The sequence below is a fragment of the Corvus hawaiiensis genome, chromosome 17, assembly GCF_020740725.1.
Source record: "Corvus hawaiiensis isolate bCorHaw1 chromosome 17, bCorHaw1.pri.cur, whole genome shotgun sequence".
Lineage (NCBI taxonomy): Eukaryota > Metazoa > Chordata > Aves > Passeriformes > Corvidae > Corvus > Corvus hawaiiensis.
The window spans coordinates 9185909-9211724 of NC_063229.1; the positions used below are offsets into that span (position 1 = coordinate 9185909).

Genomic DNA, 25816 nt, shown 5'->3' on the forward strand with positions numbered 1-25816 from the left:
CCGATGTCCACGGCACGGGTTATTCGCAGCGCTGTCGGGGGCGGGTAGCACACCCACAATGGTGCCGCACGCAGTGGCTGTTGCCACCACATAAAAAATGGCCGTAAACCCTCCAAACTCCCCTGTCAACGCTTTGAGACACCGGCAGTGGGAGAACAAGCGCCCGGCACTTCTGTAAGGGCTCGTCAAGTCCACAAAGCTCCTTCCGTGCACAGGGTTCCGTGGTTTCCTTGTGCAAGGGCTGACGGGCACCGGGACCATCCACCACTCCCAGTTTCCTCTTCCACACGTCTTATCCTGGTGAAACCTCCCTTGCTTGGAATAACGAAAGAACTGGGTTAAATGTCCTGCATGGCTCAGAACCAGTGCAAACAAGCTGTATTTTGTCATACTGGGTGCTTTTACGTTACAGCACATTGAGGTAACAGTCAACACAGTCCAACTTTCACATCACTTTAGGATATAAAAGATTAAGTACAATGGATTTCCACTGGATGAAGGCATGGAGAAGAAAGCTACCCTGGTATATGTGAAAAACCTCAACTCCCTGCCAGCAATCCTCACAGAAAGGGGCAGTGCTCCATGTCCCGCAAATCAGTTTAATACAGCCCACATATTCCATCCTAAAATTAACTAAGCAACGTGGAAGCACATGTCTATCTCCTCTAAGGAACAGATGAGGGATGAGTGCCTGGGACAAGCAGGAGCTGCAGCCAAGGCATCAGCACCCACTGAGGAACATGAAGATCACTCAATGTCCAGGAGAACAACTGCTGCAATGGCTTTGGGATGAGAGGTCACTGACAGGGACAGGTGCCATTGTGCCTGCAATGCACAGCCACACCAGCTGAGCCACCCTAGCAGTAGGTGATGGAAAACAAGTCACAGAAATCCAGTGCGGGGCAACAGGCACAAACACCTAACAACTGGCTCATCATCTCAATTCCCCACCATCATGGCTGAGACAGAAGAGGAAGGTTTTTTGTTATGGCAAAAGATCCTTCTCCCAGGAGATACTTTGGCTTGTGACATCTGTGTAAGGCTTCTTTGCACTGCGCCCCATGGGTGTGACAGGGACATGGCCTTCCCAGGGCACATGTGGCTGTCACCACTCCTGTGTCAGTGTATGACCACCCCAGGGAGGCCTCTACACAGGGAACTTAAATCTAACCTCGATAAATAAAACCAAATGTTTATTTACACCAAAGAATTCCAACACTGGATCTTTCACATATGAAGGACAAAGTATATATACACAGCAAGGGGTAGCAGGGCTGTAACAAGGGTGCTTTTCCGTTGTCAATGATAATATTTGTCCACAATTACTGATCTACCATTTCAGTTTAAGTTAACATCTCCTCGCTCCTTCCTCTCAGTGCATATTTACAAGACTGTGAGGTAACTGGTATTCTCACCACATGGCACGTGAGGGAGGGGATGGTGGGTGAAGATGTGGGATCGGACTTGGCGCAGTCTGAATATTTCCAGCTTTAAGTAGCCACCAGCTCAAAACCTATAGAAACAATTTAAAAACAATATACCCAATAACAAACTAATTCCAGAGATCCAAGCCAAGCAACGGCTGGAAGAACCCTCCGTGAGAAAGGGGCTGATCAGAGCAGGGCTTACTCTACAGGAGCACCTGTCTCAGGAGGCGGCAAGGACTCAATTGGATCAGTAACTTCATTTTTAAGACTAAAATTACATGCAAGGGGTGAGTTGGCATTCTGGTTGACTCCTAAGGAGACATTATCCAATCCAATCAGGGTTTTGAACACTATCTGCACTTACTCCTTTTAAGCTTATCCCACCTCTCCCTACTGGAATTGTCTCCTCAGTGTACCCTGGCTGGGACATATGCAGGACATGGGGTTCAAGTGAGTGGTACTTAAGAATCCCCTCCCCTGCCTCATGAAGACTTGGTTTGGTAGTCTCTGGAGAACAGCACAATCCCCCAAGGTGTACGCTTGTGGAGGAATAATGGTGGGAACATGAAGAGAAGAGATTTCCAGCAAGATGCAAGAGCTTGGAAATGCTGTTGATTCATCATTGTTATTACATGAAGAGTTGTTTGTTTTGTCTTTTTTGGGGGGAGGGGTGGGGGGGGTGGGGGGGGGGGGGGGGGAGAAAAACTGTCCAAGAAGTATTCCATCTGTAGGTATTTTCAGGGAATCCCCTGAGTTACGAAAAGTTCAAGTAAAAAAAGAAAAATCAGCCTATAATAATTTTGTATATAATGACTGAACTACTATAAATCCACAAGCAACAGTTCAGACACGGTGTCTCCAAAGCGTTCATCCCCTCCCTTCCCCTGCCAGGCACGAGCTGCGTCCTGAGGAGAGGTGGAGGGGGAAACCTCTTCCCCACCTGACTCAGCTCAGGCAGCAGGAGACAGAGCCCGTCACTACTGCTGGGCGCCCGCAGCAGCTGGAACCGGCATCCCCAGGGTGGTGGTGGCAGAGATGACGGGTGAGCCTGCTAGAGGTCCAAGGGGTGACGGTGTTGGCACTGAAGAAATCCCTGGAAGAGAGACAGGTAAGCAGGAATTAGAGTGAAACCACAGGGCACTGCTATCCAGGACAGCTTCTGAAGTCAAGTGGGAGCTTTGTGGGTCAGTTACATTTTCAGAACTGCCAAAATAACTGAGACTAAAGATCTGTCACTGTTCTCTGCAGCTCTGGGGAGGGCACAGATTTGCACACACCTGAGTGGCACTGATGGGCAGAGATGTGGCACGATCACAGAACAGTTTGAGTTGGAAGGGACCTTAAAGCTCCTCTTGTTCCAACCCCCCTGCCATGGGCAGGGATACCTCCCACTAGATCAGGTTGCCTCAAGCCCAGTCCAACCAGGCCCTTAAACAATTCCAGGTATCGGACAGCCACAACTTCTCTGGGCAGCCTGTGCCAGTGGACTGTCCTTCAAACTGCTGCCAGAAAATCAACTGCAAAGCACTTACTGTTTTTTTAAATAAGACCAGAAAAACAGGTCAGGCTGCCCAAGGCCTTATTTATCAGGCTCTTCCCCACCCACTTTGCAGCTCTCCTTGCCCTTGTCCTCAGTCCTGGGAGATGACCCAACGCTGCCCCACCTGCTGAACTCTCCCTCCTGGATCCTCCCACCCACCCCACATGTACAAATGCTTTAGCACACCAAGCACCAAGAAGAGTTGACAGAACCGACCTGACATCATGCTCGCACTGCTGACAGGAGTGCTGCCACCTGGCATGTTGGACGAGCCCATCCGAGCCTGGTCTTTCACAATGGGATCTAGGAAGAGCATACTACCAGTAAGTGCTGTGTTGCCAGAGAGCTGCTGAGACACACGGACTGCCCGTGGCCTCTCTGCTCAGCCAGTCCTGGCACTCTGCCTGTGTCAAGTAACATCAACCATCATCTACTGAAACACAGACGTTTCCACCAACTCCAGTGGGAAGCACTCAAGAAGGTACCAAGCTCATGCAATATCGGGGAAAGTCAGCTAAATGATGTGATTTGGGGCTCAGCAGGACTGTCTGTCAGGAAAAGCTGAGGGATACTATGGCAAAGTTGATCTTTCTGTGCTAAGCAACTACATAATTGCAGAAAGCCAAACCCAGAAGCTTTGGGTGTAGCAAGCAGAAAGATTATCAGTAATTACAATCACATGTCATGTCTCTATACACATCTCACGTCTCTGTGAGCTATCAGGAGTGTCACTAGAACTTGTCTTCCGTGAGATGATCACAACTTACTAACTCTTTATTTTCAGCTGCATGTGAATAACGCTCTCACTTGAACAGGGACAACCCCTTCCTGCCTCCCAGGCCTCCTGCGTCAGACAAGGGAATTCCAAACTCTGCCTTTGCTCATGCTGAGCTCAGCACAACCTGTATCTTTTTGTGGACACAAGTTAATGAACTGTTTGTCCCAACTCTCACATTCCAAGCTTTTGGCTTCACTAGTACTCATACTTGCAAAACATTTCCCTGGGATGTTTCCAGCAGGCGTAGCACAGATCAACAGTTTGTTAATTACAGGGGTCCCTTCAGAAGCAGCAGCAAAAAAACCCAACCAAACCACCTGAGCAAATATTGACATTATGCATTATTGCAGCTGCTTCAAACCCCGAAATAGCAGTATCAGTGAAAAACACCAACCATTTAAAAGCATTTACTAGTGAAAGTAACATTTTCACTTGCAAAATCAAGACCTGAATATAGCAGTAGCTAAGCAATTTAGCAATAGGAGTTAAAATGCCTGTTTATCAACAAGTCTAGGTTTATCCAAACACAGGAATCCATGCATACCTGCAGAAAGCAACCCCAAATCACATAATTTAGGTGACTTTCCTTGATATAACCTGCTGATTCATGGGCCTGACATGGGCATCCAACACTGATTCCTTGGCTGGTGGAGGTGGCACACAGACCAGCAGCGTCAGCTCCAGCACAATTATTTGCAGAGACCAGGCTTATATCATTGTTGCCATTCTCAGTTCCCATCTGCACGACCCATGGGAACGGAGATTTCCCAGAGGCAGAACTCTCAGGACAGCAGCTGATACTTACAGAAGTAGGGGTGTTCCATGGCTTCTCTTGCTGTGAGTCGTGACTGGTGATCATATCGCAACAGCTTGTCTAAGAAATCCAGAGCTTCTGGACTCACCAGATGTTGGTTCTCGCTGTGGACAAAGCGCTCCCATCGCTTACGGGAGTGTCTGCAGGAAAAGAGACCCAAATCAGGCCAGGCAGGGGACAGTGATGCCAAAACTCACTTTCTGAAGGAGCAAGAACTGTGACAGATATCCAGCCCTGAGGGAGGCTGCAGCTCTGTGCAGCAGCCGCGGGACTGAGACATTCCAGAACAGAAAGCAGTGTCACTGTGTCTCCACGCGGTGGCACAGCAGTCACAGCCCCAGCACAGCCACCTCTGCCACCACAGCCCCTGCATGGCCCTGCCACGACCCCAGACAGCAGCAGGACTAATGTTCAGAATGGACTACAGGCCCAAAATTGCATGTTCTGCTCTTCTCCGATGCACTTGAGTTCCTTTAATTTTAGTACCACTATGAGGGGAAAAAACATATAAACACCATCTTTAGCAACACCTGTTGTTTAGCAACATTCTGCACCGTAATGCAGTGAGAATGCAATTAGAAACACCATTTTGGTTTTTTTCCCCCCAGACTGAAGAGAGCATTTGCCCTTCATGCTTTCTGCTCCAGTAGTTCCTTTATTGCCTAAATGACATTTAAAAGTCTTTCCTCAGGTCCATTTCCATATAAAGGACTACAAGAAGCACTGGCAAAAGGGACCAAAGGCACAAAGTGACAGTTCTCCAGAATCCTGGCTCTGATTTCTCCCACAAATTTTTGGTCATTTCAAGGTCTCTTGACAAAGCTGTAACTGTCTGGGTCTACCAAACAGACTCCAGACCTTGGCTCACCTGCCCAAGATGTCATTGAAACGTGGATCCAGCTCAATGTTGTATTTGTCGATGTAGTCATACAGATCTTCTGTCCCCAGCACCTTGGCTATCCTCACCAGCTGGGAACAAACACAAAAACAAGTCACTGTTATGAAGTTATGGTAATACCAGAGCCTGCATGAAGATACAGCAGCACATTCCCTTGGGAGCTTGAACCTGGTCCCAGCAGAGTGAATCAGAAGCCACAGGATTCAGCCTGTGGCTCTGGCTTCCCCAGCCACACAGTCCCAGGCATCAGGAACATGCCTCCACTCACAGCTGGAACTCAGTACCCCAAGGCAGCCAGGAAGGGAGCCATAGACCCTAAAATCTCTAAAACTGAAACCTTGCAACACTACCTCCCTTAGTAGCAAGAAAACATTCAAAACCAACAGAGGGTAAGGCAAGAATAACTGGTCAAAAAAGCTGAAACTCTGATCTTCCATGTGAAAGGTGAAGCACCACCCCAGAGAGCTCGAGAATAAAAGTTTGAGAATAGAAGGTCCCTGTTCCAGAATATTTGCATGGCAGTCACATGCTGAGCATGTGATAAAGGTTTAAATATAAAAAATTTGGCCTAAAGGCAACACATCAAAGATTTCAGAATCTGTATAAACATGTACCAAATGCGCAGTTTCTATACAGAGTGGCGGGAGAGTGAATAGTGGCAGGAGCTTTCTACATAACATAACCTCAGAAAGGGTCAAACTATGTACTAAAACACACCAGCCTTAATATAACTATTTCTACAGCTTTTCCCAGACACCTACTGAGGAGCTCTTAAGTACAAAGCTCTATAAATCCATTTCTATTTAATTGGTTACATAATCTTGCACACTTGAGAAAAGGAATGTGGCTTCAAACTGAGCAAAGAAGCCATTAGAGAAATGCTTAAAAATTCTCTGGATGACTCGATAGAAGCCTAAGCAGGAACCCTTCATGGTGCTAAGAGAACAGACATTGTACATGACCAGCTCTCACCTGATCATAGTTGTCATGGCCATGGAAAAATGGCTCCTTTCGGAATATCATACTAGCCAACATGCAACCCAAGCTCCACATATCCAGACTGTAATCATACATCTGTACAAAACCAGAAGGACAATTCAATTTCTAATGAATTAAGCAGAACAGACCTCCAAGACTAACAGGGCTCCCCCCCCCACCCGTGATATGAACACAGCCATGTTATGCTGGAAACAAACTGAACTATCTTCACGTATCTTCATCCCTGAACACTGTTCAGCTCAGTGTTCCAGTTACTCGAACTGGGATACAGCAATTAGCAGGACAGCAGGTATCCTAGTTCCATCCCTGTCTGCCAGGATATTAAAGATCAGAGCTTTCTTCTCTTTTCACTGCAGACTCCAAATGTTATAAACCACTGAGAAATGTGCGTTGGGAAAGGAAGCATTGCAACAAGCAACAAAAGGTGTGGACTCCCCAGGGTCCATGGGCAGGTGAGGATGTGCCTTTTTCCAGAACCAGCATGGTCTGAAAGTCACCAGGAACACTGTGATTTCCATAATGCAAACTGCCATCAGATATGAGGATGCTTTTATAGTTTAATTTAGAAGTTTGTGCAGTACTCGCTGTTCCCACAGGGGCTTTGTTTCATTCCTGTACCCTACTGCATACACAGCCTTGCTAAAAAAATATTCAACATTTGTATTCCAAGATCCATAATGATAGCTCTGCAGCTCTTCCTCAGGTCCTGAGACTACTCATTAGTTTCTTTCATTCAGTGGGCTTTATGGCCACTGCTTTCTGCCATACATTTTGGAACAGACTGTCTTCAGCTTCAACTCTCTAGACATCTGAATTTTGGGTTTATTACCTTGAAATGGCACTGACTTTCCATATAAAAGTCAGTAAGAAGCCCTGGTAATTCTTACCTGATAATCTACAAGAAGTTCAGGTCCTTTGAAATATCTGGAAGCCACTCTGACATTGTACTCTTGGCCGGGGTGATAGAATTCAGCCAAACCCCAGTCTATTAGTCTAAGCTAGAAATGGTAGAAAACAAAGAAAAAGGCTCAAGGGATGCTCCAGCTTTCCATTGGCTGAATGACACTGGTGAGCTTAATTTGAAGTTATTTTACAAGTCTTCCATTTTGAATTAATTTGATCACAGTATCTGGTTACATATTCTCCCCAAACCCGTATCACCAAGCAGTCTAAATAAAATACCTCTCGTTACAACCCTGCCTGTGTGTTATATGTGACCAAGTAAAGCCTCAAAAAGCAGCACAACATTCTCATCTTATATTTGTCCACACCATGAGAGCGAAGCCCCCCTTAAAGAGGTGTGCTACTACCACAACACAGGAGTACCCAAAAGGGATCCCAGTTTGCCAAGAGAAAAGCAGGACCCCTCCCTACCCCCCAGCCACCCCACACTACCTTTCTGTGCTCATGGTCAATCATGACATTGTGAGGTTTGACATCTCTGTGCATGATTCCCATGCTATGGCAGTAATCTAGAGCCTGCAGGTGAAAGGAAACAGATGCTGGAGTTACAAGAACCTCTCAAGTTCAGCCATATTCAGAAGTATTTCCACACATATCAAGTCTAACTATAGGACAAGATTGTCCCGTGTTAGATCCTGGACTAGACTCACTGATCACAGAAAATACTTCTAGAGCCCCCTCTCAAAGGGAGGTCCCAGCAACACAAGTGTCTTGACTTCACTTCATGCACTTCCTCACGAAAATTGGAATTTCAGAGTCCCTAAGAGCATAGTTACTAGGCACTAATGATCACACAAGCCCCCCTTCTCCAGACTCCTAAAGAGAAATTACTTAGTTCAGAAGAATAGACAAAGACATTTGACTCACATTATAGTAGAGCACAAACCCAGCCAGTAACAGCTCCCAGTTTTCAGAAAGCTACGTGTACTCCTGATTTAGGATTTTAAGGTATCTCAATGTACCAAAAGGCTCTGTTAGCCACCAAAGGAAAAAAAAAGCCTAGAATTTGTTGCAGAAACAAGGCTGAAAAATCGATATTGACTTGATATTTTTCTGCCCAATTCTCTCTTTCCTTCCCTCAGTGATATAATGTCACTATCATCAGTGACATGAGAACCATCTCTACAGGATTAGCTGACAGTAAATACAAGAAATAAACCAACGAAATGGCAAAACACCAACGTACCTTCAAAATCTCATACATGTAGAATCGAATATCATAATCTGTTAATGTCTGGTATAATTGCTGTGGGACACAAACACATCATGTCAGTGTTAAACATCCAAAAAACCCATCACATCCCAGTCAATCCAGAACATCCAGCCCTATTCTGGGCTGCTGTCATTCTCCAAACCCATTTGAAGGTATAGTCCAAGTTTCCCAAATTACTCTGATTCCACACCTGACTCTGATCAGTCTGTTCGTATCCCTTTACAAATCCCATACATAGTTTACTTCCAGATCTGCTCAGACAGCACTTCCTGGCTCCTGTCATTATCTCCCTCTGGTTGTACCCACCCAGCACAAGCATGGTGGATGACATTGCACAGCCCTTCTTCTTCTGAGGCAGGTCAGTACGATGGAACAAAGAAACATTTAAATCCTTAATCCCAGGACCATGAAAGGCCACAGAGACAGCTGTCTACTTTTAAAGTGGTTCCAATAAATACCTGTACACATAAAAAGCAAAATGCCTCAAAGAGGCACTGATGGGCCACCAGATAACAGATTGATTTGCTCCCAAGGTTGAATATTTCTTGGAATCTGCATTTTCATCTTGTAACTCTTGTGGCAAAATGGTACTGGTGGGCTACTTACAAACTTCTGTCCCAACTGTATTTACCTTTAAAATTAAAAGCATTTCCTATGCTGGAAGGAAATGCCTGTCCTACATTCTTGCCCTTCCCCAGAAAAACAGAACGAGTGGTTTTCAAACCGAAAAAAAAAGCAAAGTCACATCCCGCACTGTACCTTAAAGTCTGTGTTGTTTACATGTTCAAAAACCAAAGCGGGTGTTCGAGACTGAAACAGAAAAAAAAATTCAGCCCTGTTATGTTTCCACTTAGGATAATGCTTTAAATAATTTTTTCTCCTAAAACTGCAAAAAACCCCTCTGCCTTGGACATATTTATGATTCCACTCAGACAGACAGAGCAGAGCCAAAGCCCACAGCCCCTGGCAGCACTGTTTGCAGAGCGAATTAACTTGTCTCAGCTCACTGTTATCTCCTCCTCACAGAGTGAGGGGCTGGAGGACCTGTGGGGGAAGGGCCCTCTAAAAGAAGTTTATCAGATTAAGAGCTGATCTGATTAGTCAATTCAAAAGCAGGCTTTAAGAGCAGGGGAAAACAAAAAGCCAGGTCAGAACCGAAATCAAACAGAGCAACTTCACCCATAACCCCAGTGTACCCCTTGAGTTCCTCTCTTACTCACCACAGGATCTTTTACTATATCTGCAAGGGTGATTATATTGGGACCGCCTCGCAAGTTCTCTAAGATCTTGATTTCACGCTTGATTTTCTTCTTTTTAACAGGCTGAAGAATAAAAACCCAAAGTGTAAGATAAAGCCCTGCAGTAAAGTGAGGCTAATAGCTCAACACCCAGATGACAACACCCAGGTGACTGCAGATCAGCAAAATATATTAGAACCTTTGCAATTTAACCTGAGCATGCATCACACCAGTAAGGGCTCAAATATCTGCTGTCTCCTTTCTAACCATACAATCCTGACAGCTACAGACAATAACTCCATGTGAAGGAGAGGCAGGAAGAAGGCATTTTTTTAAAAAAATCTCTCTGAACACGATCTGATAGGACAAGAGGGAATGGCCTCGTGTCATGCCAGGGGAGGTATAGGTATCAGGAAAAAATTTCTCCACAGAAAGGGTTGCCAAGCCCTGGAACAGGCTGCTCCAGTGGTGAAGACACCATCCTTGAATGGATTTAAAAGATGTAGATGTGGCACTTGGGGACATGAATGCTGGGGTGTTGGCTGGACTTGATTATCTTTGAGTGCTTTTCCAACCTGAACACTTCTTAACTGGTATGTGGCAAATGTTTAACTATGAGAAGTCCATGGGCTATTGGAGGCTCACTAAATGAAGGCCAGGGCCATGACAGCCTGCCAGGACACTGGCACTTAGAGAAGCTGAGAATTTTGTATCCAGCTGTTAAGTGTTGCTTAGCTCAATGTAAAAAGGTGTTGCACATCAGGGCTTAAGACAGAGCCTAATTCCTTAAGGCAGAAATCTGACTTAATAACCAAGTGTAGGGCTTATATCAGGAGGCTCAAAATGATGGCCTGTTTCACTGAGTGACACTCCAAAGCCAGGCTTTAAGGATTTCAGTTTTAGAACATCAAACAGCCCTTTCTGGCCTCCTGATCACCTCAAGACAGATTTTATCTTTTGCCCAATCCCCAGCTCACCTTGAGAATTTTAACAACTACTTTTTCGTTATTTGTAATGTTGATGGCTTCAAATACTTCACTGTATTTGCCTCGGCCTAATTTTCGAACTAGCTGGTAGTCATCTTGATTTCTGTGGAGAGAAAAGGTTAGAGTTCCAAAGGGCTCAGTCATTTCCATCACAATTTATAAACTGCTCCTTAACACTCAATCACTGCCTCACTTCCCAGACAAAGGGGATTAACTAGTGCATTACCTCTCCTGAACAGGATGATTTAAGAATTAGGAGAGAAACAGGGAGCTTCTATTTGCCCAAAATAGATTCAAGACAAAACTATGGACTGAAAGCCCAACTATGTATTCATCATCAGCAAACTTGAACTATCCCTTCTCTCTGTATTTGGAAGCTCCATTTTTCTTTGTATAATGCTGGTAAAATTCAACAAAGACAGTAAGAGCAAAAATCTAAGTGCAAGGCTGTTTAAAAACAGTCTGGGCACAAAGCAGCACTTATACTCAGACGACTGTGTACATTCCAGAAACTGGGAACTGCACAGCTGAGGGCAGAACTCTGTCTGGGCCCTCCATACCCCAGCTATGAAGCTGCCACCACTGCTGTCTGATTCTGGGACACTTTAGTCATGAGCTCAATTTAGACACCTCCTTCCTCCAAAGAGAAGCAGCCATGTCTTTTCCAGGCACTTGCACACAGCTGAACAACAAGTCATAAAATAGCATGTACCTATTTAAGTCTGTGGAGTGTCTTCCCTCATCCAAGTCAGCAGCAACTTCAGTTTGAAAGTCTTTTCATGTCTTTTCAGCCCTGCACTCAGGACTGTTTGGATTGTTTCAGAAAAAGATTTTCTTCCCTCTGAAAGGGGAAGTTTCCTGACTACCTGGCAAAAATTCTTCAAACTTTTAAGGAAGCTGCTATAAATGTTCCTCCACAACTGGGGATTTAAAAGTTTGGTAAGAAACATTTTTCTGAAGAGAAGCTGTAATCCTTTCACTTGCCATCTGCCAAGAAGTGTGAAAAAGCCTCACGCAGCCCAGAGACTTACCCCCACTCAACAACATGCGACTCATAGTCCCAGTACTCCCGGGGTCTGTGTGTGTTCACATCCGTGTAAACTCTGGCCCTGCTCGGCACGGGTCCCGACATATCAGACAGCTTGGCAGGCGGAAATGAGATGTGAAATCAGATGCGACCTGGTCTGCAAAGCCGACAGAGAAAGGCCTCAGATTCCCCCACCTGCAGACAGAATATAAACCAGAGGTTAAATTCTCAAGGTACTTCAAAAGTATTTAAGTTAATCATTAAAAGCTGCTGTAAATGAAGGGCTGGAGCCTGCCCAGCCACAGGCCTGGGATCGCTTGTCAGAGCTTGAAAGCCATTTGTCTGCTCTCCCTCACGCAGGACTGGCCCCTAGCAAACCAACCCCCTGACCTCACAACTTTCAGCACCTTATTTCCAACTGCTGGTTGTAGAGGTAACTTTCCAAAAGGAAAGAATGCCATGTGCTCTGTATCTGCAAACAGATTACCTCCTTTTGACTCTGGAGTGAAAGCAACAGCCACAGGCTGCCATCTCACCCTCATCACAAGTCTTGGGCCATCCAATGTTACCAAATCAATTCTGCTGGGATGAGAACAACTCCCCACAGTCAAAATATTAAATCTCACTGTCCAAAAGACAGCAGCATCTGTATTGGATTATGATGCTTTAGTCAAACATGAAAGAAATGCACTGCTGCAAGACTCTGAAGATGTTCCTTTGCATTCTGCTTGCTCAAAGTGCCTCCAAGCCTTCCTCCTTACAATGCGATTTTTGCAAAGCTTCTGGTAAGTTCTATCACTATTGAGATTAGTCAAAATCACTCAAAAGAAAGTTACTGTATGTCAGAGACAAACACTGTATTTTTATCCTATATGTCTGAATATTTTATCATCTAGATCTGAATATTTAAGACAGAAGTAACTCACTACAGCTTTGTATCAATATTGTCCTATCTAAAATAAATGTGGTGCCTTTGCATATCTCAAATCTTTCACAAGGGGAAGTTAACACCTTTTTAGATGTTTAAATACAAGAATCCCCTTGCCAGCTTTCAAAATAACTTACAAGAAAGGGAGTTGTACTGGAGCAGGGAAGAGCATTGTCTGATGTGCAGCAGCACATGGCACGGCCATACAGCCCTGTGTATGTGCTCAAACAGTGGGCAATGCCTATTATCTAAATTAATATACTTATTTGCTATGCCAATCTTATCCCTTCACAGAATATGGGCAACTGCCAGACTGCAGGAGGAAGTAATAGCCCCATTAATCACACATTAATGAGAAAGACCTAGAAATCTGCTTGAAGCAGTTAGCTTAAGCTATTAGGACATGTCACACCAGAAGAAAACTCCAGAAGCAAAATCCTGCTCTACAGGCAGAGTCCCGTTGTTTATCTGAGGTTTGCAGCACTCCAGCTCCTGTGAGGACCCAACAAGAACCACTGGCTGTGAAGATGGTGGAGGACCTGGGAGACACAGGTCTGATGTCCTTCACCGTGTCACAGAACCTGACCAGCAGCTGGTCCTGCATCCAGAGGCAGAAGTGCATGCAAGGGCTCTCTGACATGGATGAAGCCTCCTCAGGTGGGACAAAGCCCAGCACTGGGTTATTTTTTGACCTACTGACACACAAATGGTAGACAGGGTTGCAGTAATCCAGTCCCAAGGTTAAACAGGGACACAGCACTATCCCAAAGTCCACAATGAAGGGTAACCAAGGCCTTAGACCAATAAAAGAAGGATGGGGCACTTCAGCCATGTGTCCGGCTAATGGAAGAATATGAAGTATTCCTAAAAATATAGTAAGTCTATTCCTGGACAAAATGCTAGTCCTCTCACAAAATACAATTTCAGAAGATGAGGCAGCAATCATCTAAGACCTCAAAGCATTTATGTGGCATGACTCAGACATTTAGAAATTAGATGTCCCCAGGCATTACTAGAGCATGCAAGTTTACTAGAACAGTTTAGTACAGCGAAATTTATTAATTTCAAAGTTCAGTCACTGTGTTTTTGTTTCTCCTCGTTTCATGTGCTTCTGGCAGGAGATGCATTGGCCCATTTCCTCTGCCCAATACTCCTTGAGAAGGAATTAACTGAACTTATACATGTCTCAGATGACTTAGCGATTTTAATTTTTAAGCACAACCCAGTATCAATAAAGCACACACGACTGCTCCCCTCACCCAGCTTAGCAAGATCAGTTTCAGCACCAAAAAAAAAAAAAAAAAAAAAAAAAAAAAAAAGAGAAAAAGAAAAATCAATCACATTATCTAAAGATAGATCAAATTTCACAGTGGCTATTTTTTGTCACGTAGCTCTAGCCTAGCTCAAGCAGCACATTGTAACAGGCTGCTCAGGGAAGGGCTTTTTCAGGAAATTATCAACTGTAGCTTCTAAGAATGGCACACAATGTCTATTTACGAGGGTAGGTATTATTGTCTACTGTTCCTTACGCAGGAAGGGGAGAGAGTCTGCACAGATAACTTAATTTTAAAGCAAACAGAGTAACAGATATACACAAACTTACCCTGCCTGAAAGCTGCTCACTCACTCTGCTCTAAACTGCCAAGGAATTTGTATAGATTTTGCCTTCAGTGCCCCTGGAGGGGGATTATTTTGCAGTGGATCCAAACTCTTTGGCAGAAGGGAATGATACAAATAAGGACAGATAATGGGGACAGGAGCTGACATGCAAGCGTCAGTTGAGCCTGCAGTTTTAAGGCAAAAAAACTTACAGTATGAGCAGTGATTCCACCTAGAGAAGTGTCCTGAGCTTGTTCTAAAAGATGAGTTCTATTTCTGCAGAATCAAAACAGAATGTTGTCATTTATTAATTCCTGCATTAATGACAGAATCATAGAATAATTCAGATTGGGAGAGTCTGCTAAATATAATCTAATCAAAGTAGATGTGGTGGGATCAGGGTCCAGTGTAGCCTTGAGCATCTCCAAAAATAACATTAAGATTTTAATTTCTCTGGTAGAGAAGTGTTTTACTAGGAAACAACCATGAGCTTTTAGGCAACATACCAGAGGTCACAGAGAGAGGACAAAGCTCCCAACTACAGTCTGACATGATGTTCACTGCCAAGGCTTGCCTGTGCAAGGACACAGAGCACAGCTTCTCTTTCAGCACCTGTGGTGACACCCCTTGGACAGTTATCACCCAAAAGGGCTCACACGACAGCTACAGCAAAGCAGCACCACGCCAAAGTTTCACTGTTGGCTTTTCCCCCACAGGCCTGTCCTCAAAAATGCCGTTGGAGTATCAGCAAACTGATAATTAGCTGATTTTTCACACAGCAGCCTTATCAAGAGGAACCCTGCTCATCCCACACAAGAACAGAGCCAGACACAGCTCCTGTCCTGCTGACGGAGACTCCACAGGAGTGCCCAGAGATGAACAATTGTGCTACTACCATACAGGAATTTTTTAACTGGAAGGCCTACTAATTAAAAAAGATCTGTTCTTAAAAGTTTTAATTCTTCTAACAGTAGCCTGTTGTCTAAATAGTTTGGCAGGTTTAGATGTTTTATGCCTAAAGTTCAATAAAAGAGTAAAAAACCTCTCAATGTTCACTTTGAATCTGATTTTTAAAACATTTTAATCTAAACCAGTTACAAATCCCCTCATTTTTAAAAAGGGATGTTATCGTCCTTACAATGCATTCTAATTCTAAGGGCAACCATGCCCCCCATGAGAATTTGATATTTTGTGAAGTATCCATACTTCCAGGACCTACTCCAATTAGTACAGGAATTTCCTACACCCTCTGTCCTTCCAGATGCATGCACTTAGAGCAAGTAGCAACAAAACACAGCTAAGAAATCCATGCAGATTAGTTTCTGAGAAACACACCTACTTTGCCTCTAGTAAAATTCGCCTTTTTTTAAGTCCACAATAACTGAGATACTGGAATGACTTTTTTCTCCTCTTAAACGGAAATGTTCTTGGCACAGAACTTCTCTCAAGCAGTTACTCACACAGAACTTAGAACCTACAAAGTTGCCCCACTGTGATGCAGCTCATGTACAGGCTCCCAGTGAACTAAAAGCCAAGAGCTTCCCAAGTCCCAAGGAACTCACAGGTGCTATCCAAGTGATGACCTTTGTGGATAAGGTTTGGAGTAGAAATAATGTACCCAAGAACACAAGCACCGCTTGACACTGGCTTCCCTGTGGATTGCTGCTAACAGCATGCCTTGCCCTCAGTGTGAGCAATATATTGCCAGGAAGATCCAAGTTCATGCAGAGAGAGTGGAGTGAACCCAGAAAACCTTGTTCAACACCATATAAACCTGGTTATTCCTGATGACCCACCTGAGCTTGGCTTCAGTGAGCCCACAGCAGTCCCAAAGGAATAAGACAGGCCCTGAACTGCAACAAGCTGGACTTGAAGAGGCAAGAAAACATTTCCATTGCTTTATGAATTCCAGATAAGCTCACCTTCCTCTCGAGGAGAAAGCGAGGTGGACAGATTGGCCAAACAGGTCTAGAGACTTTCCCCTCACTTCTACTTTCCCTATGTAAGCTCATTACAGTGGCGATTGTGCCAGCCTAAGACTGTAAACAGGCTGAGACAGCAGCGGGTTTGTTGTGAGAGAAGAAAAGCTCTGTCAGTGGAGAAGAGCAGAATTACAGTGTGGAGTCTGGAATCAAAAGGTTATTCCCCTTCTTTTATCTACAACTGCAAGCGAGATGTTACCTTTCATAGCAGAAGGCTTAAACCCAGCCTCTAAAATCATGAGTGCAAAATGTGATTTGTTAGGGTGAGCAAGAATTACAATTATCAGATAAAATCGTTGATGATTTCCCTCACATAGCCCTGTAATCCTCCCAAGGAAGAGCACCCACTCCTTCAGAGTTTGGAAAATATCTAATACTGAGAAACACCACTGAAATTAAAAAATGAAGACATGCCTACATATTACAGTACAGCCTGTTGCCAGTCAACATCAATCAACATCCAGCTTACCTTTAAAAGAAATAATAGCAATCAACTTTATAAAATAATATGCTCTATCTACAAAAGAAACCTGATTTGTGTGTTCTCATGATGCTGAAACTTCAGCAGTACAAGTACGGAACAAATGACCTCCAGAAGTCCCTTGCAACCTATATTTTTCTATGATTTTATAGCCAAAATAGAAACAAGCCTGGATTAACAAAATTGATTTCACATCCTTTCCTGAAGATCATTTACCTACTAAAGGGACCACATCAATAGAAAAGGAAATTTTAAAATCTGAGTTAAAAAAAAAGCTTAGGTTTGGAATCAGACTTTTCTCTGGGTATTGTTTTGGAACAGCACAGTCTGCTTTAACTGCATTTTCCACCAAAATTATTTTCCAGATTTCTTTTAAATAGCTGGTTGTGTCCGACTGTGGAGAAATAACAAATCATGATATGTAATGACCTCAACATTCTCTTAAAAAAGAAACATGAACTGTTGTTGATTAATTCAAAACAAGACACGGCCAGTCTGTAGGGAAAGCAGTTGACAGGTTTAGCTATACTGGAAGAAACATATTGGAGTAATTCTGCACTAGAAACATCCTAAATTTAGACTGGCTCTTCCTTCATCAGCTCCACTGATTCCTCTCTGAATTCTTCACAGTTCCTGCCAATGAAGAAGTCATCCCCTGTAATGAGGATCACAATCTATAGGGAAGTCACAGGAATGGTTTTACTGTAACTCCATGTTTTATGATACTCTTCACAGTCTTGGGGAAAACTTCACTGTCCCACTTTCCCAACCCGGAAAGCAGCGTCTAACACGTCTGTCACCCTCCAGGATGCCCTGGCAGTGGCTCTGGTGCCACACGCTCCCCTGGCAGCAGGTCTGACATGCTTTGTCATCCTTTTTGTTCAGATCTGTAACAGGTGAATTTTAGCACAGCTCACATGAACCCTCTATGGGTCTCCAGCATCTCAGCCTGGTTGGACATCTGTCCTTTGCCAAACAACAGTGTTGGCAACAGTGCATGGACCTGGGGCAGAACACTGGGGTTACCTCCAGCAGCAGCGACAGGAATGCTGCTCGCTCCATCTCCTAAGGGATTCTATGCTGAACAAACAACTTCCCAAGATCATGAACACTCACATTTTCAGAGCTAAGTTAGTCAACAGCATGTGGAGCAAAGGGAAAGACCCCAAAACACAAAGACCCCCAAAGCTGACCTTGGATGAGGCCATGTAGCTGCAGGAGACAGCAACATCAGCAAGACACCCAATCCCCACCACCCGAGCACAGGCTCTGCCTCTTTCCATGCCTGCAGCTTCTCCTGCCACCGCACCCAACCACCCATAAACCCAGCGGATATCCTCACTGCCAGTGCCAAGGACTCCTGACACAGTCTGATAAAAATGGCTGCAATATAACCAGGCACTGCCAAACGAACCTGTCCTTACACACACACACACACACACCAAACAGAAACCAATGACAAAACTCCTCTGCTTGCACCTCTTCCCCAAACCGACAATTCAGGCTGAGCAGGGAGTGCAGGAAAGGTGGGGGGGATTTTCTTTGGAGGAGTATCGCTTTAGGTCTGCCCTGAAGCCAAAAGCAAGACTTCAACAGGAAGCAGTTCTTTTTCTTCCAAGAGCACTAACAAAACTAAATCTTCTACTGGTGGAGCTTTGGACAGTATTCCAGTTACCAAAACTACAGTTTCTGGGACCCCAGCAACACCAGGGAACTCTTCCTGGAGGCTCACAAAGGGGAATGTTTCAGCAGCACCACAGGCTCTTCACAGCTGACATCAGGTTCCATTGGCAGCATCCTCTGGAAAGTTCTACCTCCCTAATTGCTGCTAAGCGACACAGTTGTTTTCCTCATTAATTAGTACGCATAGAGTACTGCCAGGACAATCATTCAGCTGATTTGACTCCTATGGTTCATGTACAGAGAGGGATTTAGGCAGAACTCAGAAAACTGACCTATACCAACCATCTGTAAAAGTTATAAAGTTTTAATTGATCTGATCATGAAATTCTTAGAAGCAGGAACAGTTACCAGAGCCAAAGGATAAACCAGAGGACACTGCCTGTAACTATTTCTTTGGGAAATCCATGTGATCAGCTGTTCCATGGAGCAGGCAATGCACCACAAACCATCTCCATCACTCAGCCAGCATCCAGCAGGCTCAGCGAGAGACACTTGGTGCAAACCCCTGCCAGCAAGTGAAGTTCTGAATAATTCTCTAAAAATTTATCATTATTAACATAAAATGAAACTAGCTACCACCATTCCAAGAATCAAATGGAAAAAAACAGCTATTAAACTCCAGCAATCAGCACTCTCCTTCACACCTTACAAGCCCCCAGTAACGCCATGGTGCCAAAACTTGAAACTTAATTTATAAACTCAGTTGAAATTAACCTAGATGCTGCAGAGTGAGCAAAAAGCCCTTTTTTTCCTCCTGGAGTACAACCAAGCATGGAATAAAGGCTGGAATTCAAGAGCACTCTGGTAACAGATACAGAAACCTGTGACAAAGGCCGTAAGAGAAGGAACACTGCAGGAGCTCTTGCTTTTCTAGACTAGAAATTAATGTGTTGTGTGCGTCCACGCTCATCCATTTTCTGAACACTAAAAATAAAGACTTTCTGACAACTCACATGCACATGTGCAAATATGCTCTGAGAAAATGCCTTCTCCAAAGGCTTTGGTAACAACAGGGAGAGGCACCTTTTTGGCTCTCTGGACACACAGGAGGATTTGGGGCCACTTCTTCCTACCACAGGAAGACCTTTCCTAGCCACGGAAAGCAAGTTCTGGCATGTAATTCTGTGTTAGCACGCTGGATTCTCCCTGAACTTAGCTTAATTAAAAGAGGACTAATTTAGCCTTTGGTTGTTCCAGAAGGTGCAAGGGCAGAGCCTACTTCTCTGCAAACACAGAGTGAGTAACTTCAATTTTCTAGGTCTGCTGTTAACACTCAAGGCTATCCAATGGGAAACGTGCAGCCAAAGTCTTGCCTTGACTCAAAATTGTTTTCCATCTAGCACACATTTTATTCACCACTCACATGAAATAAATTGCCATAATATGATGCAGCCATTACATGAACAGGAGCTGGACAGCCTCCTTTAGAAACCACTTCCCTGTAAATAGTAATATTAATTAAAAAACAGAACTCAGTAAGGAGGACATAACCTAAATCTCAGAAATAAACTCTGTGGAAAATTAAAATTATTGAAGTTGTAACCTTCCAAATGTGAGTCTGTGATGGTACCAAGTCCACAAAGACCTCCAAGCCTCCCTTCTGCTCTTCATCCTCCCAAAGCAGCAGCATGAAATGGGCAATAAAATCATTGGTCTGGAATAGTGTGAACACAGGAGCAGGTAAGACTTTGTGCCAGGCTCATGTTGCTGCTTCTCTACTGGACTCCTGACCAGAAAACATCCATGAACCACTTATCCTATGACCTCATCAACAATTCCATTTCTCATCAGTCTTTCCTACCAATATGTAAGTTTGGCACCTTGGTGGTAAAAGGGGCCAAAAACCAGCTTGGAAAAACACTCTACATACAGCAACAGCACTAACACCAGCTCAAAAAGCTGCAGCCTCCTCTTCCAAGCAGTTTTTTCAGGTTCAAAGGAGAACTCCCTTTCTCCAATTACATTCTGTAAATTCCAGGGAAGTCAGCTCTTGGAAGCCCCTGGAAGGAGATATCCAAGCTTAGAAAAATTATCCAAGAGCTGTCTTGCAACAAATGTTTGTAGCCAGACTGAGTCAAGGCAGTCCTTCCTGATTTTAAAATCTTGGGGTTTTTTTTCTCTGAAGACCCTTATGGGACAATAAGATCTAAGATGGCATCAATCTCATGCACACAGTTTCTAAAACAGATATCTTAATGCAAGCAATTCCATAATGGAGAAACGGTGAGAGGTGGAGGTGAGAGGTCTGGTAACCCAGAAATAAATCTCTGCCTCTTCAGAAATGTGACACGAAATTAATCACACCACCACAATGTCACCCATTTGTTTCTCCTGTCTTCCTTTCCCTTATTCCTCAGAGGACATGGGAAAGGCAAAATGAGAAAATTAGTTCTGCAAGGAGAAAATGGAGAAGAACTGAAATGGAAGTATAAGGACATCCACCACTTAATAAAATTGGGAAAAGTTGGGTAGATGTCCCTTTTATCAGAGCAGAAAGTTTCTTTCTCTACAACTCCACAAATCTATAACCACCTTTCAGCATCCTATATACCCTGAGATTCCTACTTCCAACCCATTCCATGCTGATAAACCTAATCTGCATTACTCAAAAATGCCCCGAATATCAAACACTAAAGTCTTTCCACATCTCACCTTCAGGAAATGGTATTTTACCAAGTCAATTCCCAATCTCAGGACTGCATCTTCGTTCTCCCATCTCACCAGCTTTTTTCAAACAAACAAGTTCCACTAGCTGCCCCTGCACAAACCTCAACAACCACCAAACCTCAACAATCCACTCGAAACCACCCTGCATGAAGCTCCATGCCATTCCCCCAGGTCCTGCAACTGATCACCAGAGGCCACAGACCAAGCAACATTCCATGATCCAATTTCCTCCACATTTGCTAGAACCTACTGCCAATTTTACCATCACTTTTCCAAAGAGCCATATTCCCAACATCCAACAAGCCTCACTTTCCCTCAATCTATGAACCCATGAGCCCTGCCAAACCCAGAAAACCTGTTCTGAACCTCTCACTTGGAAGTCACTGCTTTCTCCTCCAACATCTACCTCTCACCACCTTTGTCCATGCTCTGTGCCTCGTCCCCTCACCCAGGCACATCAGCCAGATATTCAGGTGCATGAGTTTTTGCTCCTTTGCTGCAGTCAAAGCCAAGACTATGCTCCCTTCCTCACTCCAGGGCTGGTGTTCCCTTCTTCAACCCTGTTTCAACTCCCCGTGGGCAGCAGCTGACTGGTCAAGCTCTCTGATCTGAGTGCAGGATATGTACACCCAACTCTACCCCCCCACACACTGGGAACAAGAAGACAGCAGGTTTCACTAACAGTAGAAATTATTTTACCAGGTATTGCCATAAATCACCAGAGAAAGGTGAAATAAAGGGAACTTCTCTCCACTGGCAAGATGAAAGGGAAGGATCACTACCGACCACCACACACAGACATCCTTCACGCTCAGGGAAAGGTCTGGACCTTTACAATATGTCCTTCCCTGCCTGCAGTCATCCAGGGATTCCAGCCACAAGGCACAGGTAGATCTTCTCCTGAGTGCAGAGTACTGCCTGCCCTGTACCTGGGATCAGACATCCCAATTCCAGTTTTTGTTTTCCAGTTACAGACACAGTGCGTGTCTCCCCAGAGGATGTGATGTAGGGACTGGAACATTATCCTAATCCTAGTTTTAGGGCTAATTAAGGAACTGATGAAGCTTCATGCTTTCCCCAAATCCTGCCTTGAGTCTTCCCAACCTCACTTTCTCCTCTCCTAGCAGAAACTTCACCCTTTTCTACATCACACCAAAACCAGCAACTACAGGATGAGCGATTCCTCTGCCCCAGCTGACAATGCACCCAGAATCCACGCTGGATTCACATCCAACACCCAGGTCTGCTGGCAGGATGGCACAAGCCCCAACTCTGAGTTTGAGTAATTTGAGCAATTCTGTTTCAGAAAACAGAGGGTGTTCAAAGAACAAAGAAATCACTCCCAGCCCCGAGCAGAAATGCTGGGTGTCCACTTGCTTTCCTCTGAACAGCTGCCACTGTGCCCAGTCCCCTCTGGCAGGGACTCTTCACAACCCATCTGTGGAGTGCACCTAGGATTGAGCTTCCATGAGGAGCCAGGTGAGCACATGGCACAGCCCTCTCCAGAGACACGTGCCCAGTTTCAAAGCCCGGCACCGAGGGTCAGTGCAAGAGCAGCGCCCCAAAGCCCTGGCCCAGAGTCAGGTTTGAGCAACACAAACCCCAAACCATCACAGACTCCGCTCAAGGGTACCAGGGTTGGAAGGGACCCACAAGGATCATCAGATCCAACTCCTGGCCCTGCACAGGACACCCCAACAATCCCACCCTGTGCCTGAGAACACTGTCCAAATGCTCCTTGAACTCTGTCAGGCTTGGGGTCATTACCACTGCCCTGGAGGGCCTGTTTCAGTTTCTGCCCGCCCACCGGGTGAAAAAACCTTTCCCTAAAATCCACTCTAAACCACCCTGCATGAAGCTCCATGCCATTCCCCCAGGTCCTGCAACTGATCACCAGAGCCCATAGATCAGTGCCTGCCCCTCTGCTTCCCTTGAGCATTCACAATCCAAACTTTATTGGTTTTACCCCAAGCCCTTAATAAGAAAGAATAAAGTGAGCTGACACACACGAGGTTCCATAATATTATCTGACCCCCTCCTCTTACAAACCACATTTTACCAACAGCCACACAGCTCTCGGTCCCAAGGCACAATTAACTAAATTACAGCGGGGGCAAGACTGACCACCACTGCTTCCACAGGCTGGTACGGGAAGTCGTGAGAACGACCTTCCCCTCCACCCAGAAAGGCCCAGAACGGAGTCCCTGCGCAGCCGGGAGTGGAAGCGAGCACAAACAGGCCTTTTCATACCCCTACGCATCCCCCCGCTTCTCCGGGCAGGGCGAGGAAAAGGCACGACCGAGCAATTTAGGTAAATAACACCTACACGGCCCGAACGTGCGAGCTGGGAGGGCTGGGGGAGGGGACGGCTCCCGTTTCGCGGGGCCCTGCCCTTCCTGCGCGGCCGAGGGCGGCCCCGCACCGGGCTGGGGGCAGCGGGGCGGCCCCTACACAGCCCCTGCCCGCTTCCCCCGGGGACTTGGAGCCCCTCCGTGGGCAGCAGGCGGCGGGCCCTGCCCTTCCCGCCGCACCGAACCCGCCCGCTCTGCCCGTTGCCCCTCAGCGCCGCCGCGGCCCCGCTCTCCTGAGGGGCGGCCGCGGCCCCCCGGCCCACACCGCGCCCGCGGTGGGGGGGGGACAGAGGGGCTCAGGAGGCGCAGCGGCGCCTTCCCCCCGCCGCCCGCTCCGCCCGCCACCGCCGCGGGGCCCCGCGTGGGCGCCGGAGCCGCCGGTACCTGGCGCGGCCGCCGCCGCCGCCGCCGCCGCCGCACACAGACAATATGGCGGAGGCACAAGGCTCGGCCGCCGCCGCAGGGACCAGAGCGAGGCGCGCCGGAAACGGAAACCGCGCGAGCCCCGCCACGCGCCGCGGAGGCGTGCGCAGGGAAGGGTGGAGCTCGCCGCGGGGGGTTGTGGGAGTTGTAGTCCATAATGGTGACGACGGCGTGGAGTGGACGCGGATTTGTTCCCGCTCCGTGTCCAGCTGTGTCCCCGTGAACTGCGGGGAGGTGGCGGGGTCCGTGTCGGCCTCCGCGGCCCCGGCGGGAGGCCTGACCGTGAGCGGCGGCCGCTTGGGCCCAGACCCTCTGTGGGGCTGTGCGCGGAACGCGCCGCCAGGGGGCGACTGCGGCCTGCGGAGCTGCCCCTGTACCGGCGCTTCCATCGGCCCCGGTACCGGTCCTTCCCCCGCTCTTACTCACGGCCTTCCCACGGTCCTGTCCTGGCCTTTCCACAGCCCTGTCCCAGCCGTTCTCCGGCCCTTCTCTGGCCCTTCTAGCAGCCCTTTCCCGGCCCTTCCACCGGCCCTGCCCCGGCCCTCCCAGAGCCAGCGGCCGCCGCAGAGTGGTGGGGTCCCGCCAGGGTGTGGGGGCTCTGGCGCAGTTAATGGAAGGGCTTATCCCTCTGCTGAGCCTGCAGCCAGGCCAGCAACCAGGCCAAGCCTTGACCTATTCCTGCTCCCCATGACCTTCTTTCCCTGCTTTTCATCTTTTTAGCACAATTTCTTGCCGTGCAACCCAGGACATCAGTTTTCTCCCCAAGGATTGGCCAGAGAAGATGGTCCACCGACACATTTGGTGCAGGCTGAGCTGTGGGAGACCCCGAGGGGGGAGGAAAGGCATCCAGGTTCAGCCTGAACTCGAGCAGGAGCCTGGGCTTATGGCACACTCAGAGCAGGGCTAGCTGGGGACATGCAGCTCTGGGCTGGTCACCATCCTTCCACCCTGTTCAGGCTCTGGCTTGAGCTGTGAGCCAGCCTGGAGGGGAGTGGGTCATGCTGAGCTGTGTCTGCACCCCTCTGACCCCCCCAGATCTCCCCATGCCCTTCAGAAGGGAGCCAGCCTGGCCCACCCCGCCCCAACCTCATGGAAAGCTGAGCACAGCCAGGCTTCACCCCACTTCCCTCCCGGTGTGGGAGTCTCCCCCAGGGGAGGCCACTGGCCCAAACCTCGCAGCCCCTCACCCCAGGTCACTCCCATTAGGTAAAGGAGCAGCTCGTCCTGGCGGGGGTATCTCCCTCTCGCGCTTTCCTTGTATTGTACGGGCCTGGGTCATCGAGGAAATCTTACAGGTCCTTCTGCTGCCGAGTGGTCATGGGGGAAGCCCGGCCCCCTTCCCCCCATTGTCAGCGGCCGGGCTGTATCCTCGCTCCAAGCCCCGGCCCCTAAAAATAGCTCTTTGTCAGGCGATTGTTCCGACACCTTCGCGGCAGCATTGACGTGGGCCGGAGCGGGAGAGCGGTGGGGTAGGTGGAGGGGAAGGGCTGGAGGTCCCCCCTGGGACCACTCCGAGGATTTGCCGCTGATAACGGCCCCTGTTGTGGGGAAATGGGCTCCCGGCGCGCGGCACGGTGCCGAAGGCCTTCCCGTGCCGCTGCTGCCCGCTGGTCACCTCTCCCCCACCTGCCCCTGCCCTCCTGCCAGCCGTGCACTGCACCCCACCCTGGGGTCACCAAGTGGGGAAAGCGTCTTCCCAGGGCACGGGGGGCACGGAGCCCTCCCAAGACTCCAGTTCAGATCCTGCCCCCCCCAAACCAGCTCCCTGGGGTGTCCCTGCCCTGTTCGCCCCATTGGGTCCAGGGCAAGCAGGGGCAGC

The 25816-nt window shown here is 47.0% G+C and overlaps 1 protein-coding gene across 2 annotated transcripts; it reads right to left on the bottom strand.

Moving 5' to 3' along the window:
• Positions 1–1172: 1172 nt before the first annotated feature.
• CSNK2A1 (casein kinase 2 alpha 1) lies at positions 1173–24064 on the bottom strand. 2 transcript variants are annotated; one of them, XM_048321875.1, is made up of 13 exons: positions 23959–24063; positions 11888–12078; positions 10848–10959; positions 9853–9954; positions 9392–9442; positions 8606–8665; positions 7852–7935; positions 7344–7454; positions 6430–6531; positions 5428–5528; positions 4551–4699; positions 3184–3270; positions 1173–2520 (listed from the first exon to the last, which is right to left on the bottom strand). In XM_048321875.1, the coding sequence occupies exons 2-13, from the start codon at positions 11986–11988 to the stop codon at positions 2405–2407; spliced, it is 1176 nt and encodes a 391-aa protein (XP_048177832.1). In that variant the 5' UTR covers positions 11989–12078; positions 23959–24063; the 3' UTR covers positions 1173–2404. The 2 variants fall into 2 exon arrangements, with proteins under 2 accessions (XP_048177832.1, XP_048177833.1); XM_048321876.1 differs by lacking the exon at positions 6430–6531 and having other exon boundaries at positions 23959–24064.
• Between the last annotated feature and the right edge of the window lie 1752 nt (positions 24065–25816).